Source organism: Lutjanus erythropterus, chromosome 5, assembly GCF_056507025.1.
Source record: "Lutjanus erythropterus isolate fLutEry1 chromosome 5, fLutEry1.hap2, whole genome shotgun sequence".
Lineage (NCBI taxonomy): Eukaryota > Metazoa > Chordata > Actinopteri > Lutjaniformes > Lutjanidae > Lutjanus > Lutjanus erythropterus.
The window spans coordinates 549276-552500 of record NC_139321.1 but is presented as its reverse complement, the minus strand read 5'-3'; the positions used below and the strand labels follow the sequence as shown (position 1 = coordinate 552500).

The following is a 3225-nucleotide window of genomic DNA, read 5'->3' as shown; positions in this document are numbered from 1 at the left end:
TTGTGATTCTGAGTTTGTGTTTTTGTGTGCAGAGCTGCAGCAGAGACACAAGCAGGAGAAAACTGAACTGACCGAGACGTTCCAGGCTGCGGAGAACGTTCTGAAGGTACAAACAAACCATCTGATTGGTCAGTTCTACGCTGGAAGCTTTCATTCCTTTTCACGTTTGAACGTTTTGAACTTTGTTCTGTAAATGAAGGTGAAGGTGGAGCAGCTGACGGCCGACCTGCAGCTTTATAACGAGCTGAAGAGGAGAGTCGAAGAGTCGACGTTTAAGAAGGACCTGCAGAGGAATATCCAGGTGTGTTCGGGACAGGTGTGGGCGGGTTCAAATCCCTGATTGAGTCTCCTCAGGTTCAGCTTTTAATGTGTGCAACAGTTTATGTCACAGTAACGAGCTGCTCACGTATAAATGACTCAAACATGTCATGTCTCTGTTTCCTTTCATGCTTTTTGGTTAAAATGGTTCCTCTATGTTGTTATATTCTTTAATGGTCTTTACAAGTTATCATATTGATTAATGTGCGACAACTACAGATCGTTTGAACAGCTGATTAATCTGATCATTATTTTCTCGATTAGTTATTTAGTCATAAATGTTTCAGAATTCAGTGTTTCAGAATTTTGCCTTTTTTTCTTAGAAAAGTACTCAAACAATTAACAAAATAGCTGGTGATCAATTTCATAATTGATTAATAATAATTATCTGCTAAATTGTTGCAGCTCTCAGTGTTTAATCTCGTCCTAAATGAAATAATCTGTGTAGAGGATGAACAATAATTATTTATTCCTCTTCATGTAGCAGCATCACAGTGTGTTTAACTTCACTCAGCTCTCTGTCACCTCCACCCTGCAGGCCCACGGCAGCCCAGGTGCATTCTGGGAGTCTGAGCAGGAGTCTCTATTGTTTGTCATTGAGATGAAGAGTGAGCGCGTGCAGGAGCAGAGCAGGAAGCTGCAGCAGATGGACGCTCTGGTTGGTCCTCACAAGTCTATATATTTCTGTCATGTGTTCAACTTTTATCATCTGTCTGCAAAGAACACATCATTCATCTCCTCCTCCTCCTCCTTCTTCTTGTTTTTCTTCCTCCTCCTCCTCCCCCTGCTCCTCCTCCTCCTCCTCCTCCTTTTCTTCCTCCTCCTCCTCCTCCCCCTGCTCCTCCTCCTCCTCCTCCTCCTCCTCCTCCTCCTTTTCTTCCTCCTCCTTTTCTTCCTCCTCCTCCTCCCCCTGCTCCTCCTCCTCCTCCTCCTCCTTCTTCTTGTTTTCCTCCTCCTCTTCCTCCCCCTCCTCCTCCTCCTCCTCCTTCTTGTTTTCCTCCTCCTCCTCCTCCTCCTCCTCCTCCTCCTCTTCCTTCTTCTTGTTTTCCTTCTCCTCCTTCTTGTTTTTCTCCTCCTCCTCCTCCTCCTCCTCCTCTTCCTTCTTCTTGTTTTCCTTCTCCTCCTCCTTGTTTTTCTCCTTTTCTTCCTCCTCCTCCTCCAAGGAGGAGGAGGAAGAAATGTTTTGTAAAGGCTGAAACACTCCTCCTCACTTCAGCCGTGAAAATTCTGAGACACAGCTGGACGGATCAGACAATCAAAATGCCTGACCTCACCAGAGACTCACACAGTCAAATAGCTCGGTGGTGTGGTGACTACTTGGTGGTTGCTAGTTGAATATCCATCATGGCTGACAAGCTAACTAGTTTTTCTCCTTTTCTTCCTCCTCCTCCTCCTCCTTGTTTTTCTTCCTCCTCCTCCTCCTCCTTGTTTTTCTTCCTCCTCCTCCTCCTCCTTGTTTTTCTTCCTCCTCCTCCTCCTCCTCCTCCTTGTTTTTCTCCTTTTCTTCCTCCTCCTCCTCCTCCTCCTCCTCCTCCTCCTTGTTTTCTTCCTCTTCCTCCTCCTCCTCTCTCAGGTGGAGAAGAATCTGACTCTGGAGGATCAGATCATCAACATCCTGCAGCAGAACGAGGATCTGAGAGTGAGACTAGAGAACTGTCAGACTCTGATCCAGTGAGTTCTTCAGTCTTCTTGTTTTTACCTGCAGCTGCAGGAAGGTGGCGCCACCTGCTGGACACTGTGCATCAACACATCAACACATCAACACGTCATTCAAGGATTCTTTGTTGACACATGCAAACATGAACTAGTTATCAGTCCAATGAAATTCACGACTCGTTACGTCTTCATACCTGGTGCCATCAATCATTCTATTTATAAATAAAAAATATTCTAGACACTAAATTTTAAGAAAGAAAAAAGAAAGATTGTGCACAAAAAGAGTTTCCTTAGTTTTCAGTGACAGAACACAGAGTTCTGGAATATTTATAAAAGTGTTTAAATCTTTTCATTTGTCACTTTAATTAGATGCAGTGAGCTAAAAATCCAACAGACTCCCTGACAATCAGTCGGCTGCTGAAAGCCCAGATCTTCCACCCTGAGACTCGCAGGTCGACCGCTTCAGTTAAAACCTTTAAAAACCGTTGTTTGGGTCCCTGACAGTCACTCTGTTCTGTTTGTCAGGGAGTTATCGAAGGAGCAGCAGGACCTGAAGGTGGCGCTGGAGAGGCAGGTGGTCATCAACCAGAAGCTTTCTCAGGAAAAAGAGCAGCTGATGTTCAAACTGAGACACAGAGACTCGTGTCCCAGCATCCACCTGGTGCAGGAGATCGCCGCCGCCGCCCCCAGATGACTCGGATCGCAGCGCGGATCCTGTGACTCGCTGACAGAAACCAGTTTGACTGCTGACGGTCTGTTTTATCTCAGTAACTGAGCCGAAAACTGCAGCTGCTGCTCCTGCAGAGCAACGAGCAACTTGAAGCTGCAGCAACGCAGAGAATGAATATTCCCTGTTTGAAGTGCAGCTCCACAGTCCTGCAGCTGCTCTGCTGCAGCTGGACTTTAAACTGGACTCTGTCCCGGTGAAGGTGCAGACACACCATCATCACTTTATGTTTTAACTCTTTTCATCGTTCTGTCCGTTTACTGACAGATTTTTATGCGTTATGATGGTTTAAATGTTTTGTAAAGGCTGAAACACTCCTCCTCACTTCAGCCATGAAAATTCTGAGACACAGCTGGACGGATCAGACAATCAAAATGCCTGACCTCACCAGAGACTCACACAGTCAAATAGCTCGGTGGTGTGGTGACTACTTGGTGGTTGCTAGTTGAATATCCATCATGGCTGACAAGCTAACTAGTAAAACACAACCTTAGCCGGTCACATAAAAGCAGACGAGACCGAAG

General features: G+C 45.8%; 1 protein-coding gene across 1 annotated transcript in view; it reads left to right on the top strand.

Annotated features, from left to right (window-relative positions):
- ccdc69 (coiled-coil domain containing 69) overlaps positions 1 to 2783 on the top strand; it is a 23801-nt gene extending 21018 nt beyond the window's left edge. Inside the window, exons 5-9 of the mRNA XM_084718319.1 lie at positions 33 to 106; positions 200 to 301; positions 857 to 976; positions 1892 to 1989; positions 2500 to 2783. Of these exons, the coding sequence (XP_084574445.1) occupies positions 33 to 106; positions 200 to 301; positions 857 to 976; positions 1892 to 1989; positions 2500 to 2668 (563 nt within the window). The 3' untranslated portion in view covers positions 2669 to 2783. The remainder of the gene's footprint in view (positions 1 to 32; positions 107 to 199; positions 302 to 856; positions 977 to 1891; positions 1990 to 2499) is intronic.
- The last annotated feature ends 442 nt before the right edge of the window (positions 2784 to 3225 follow it).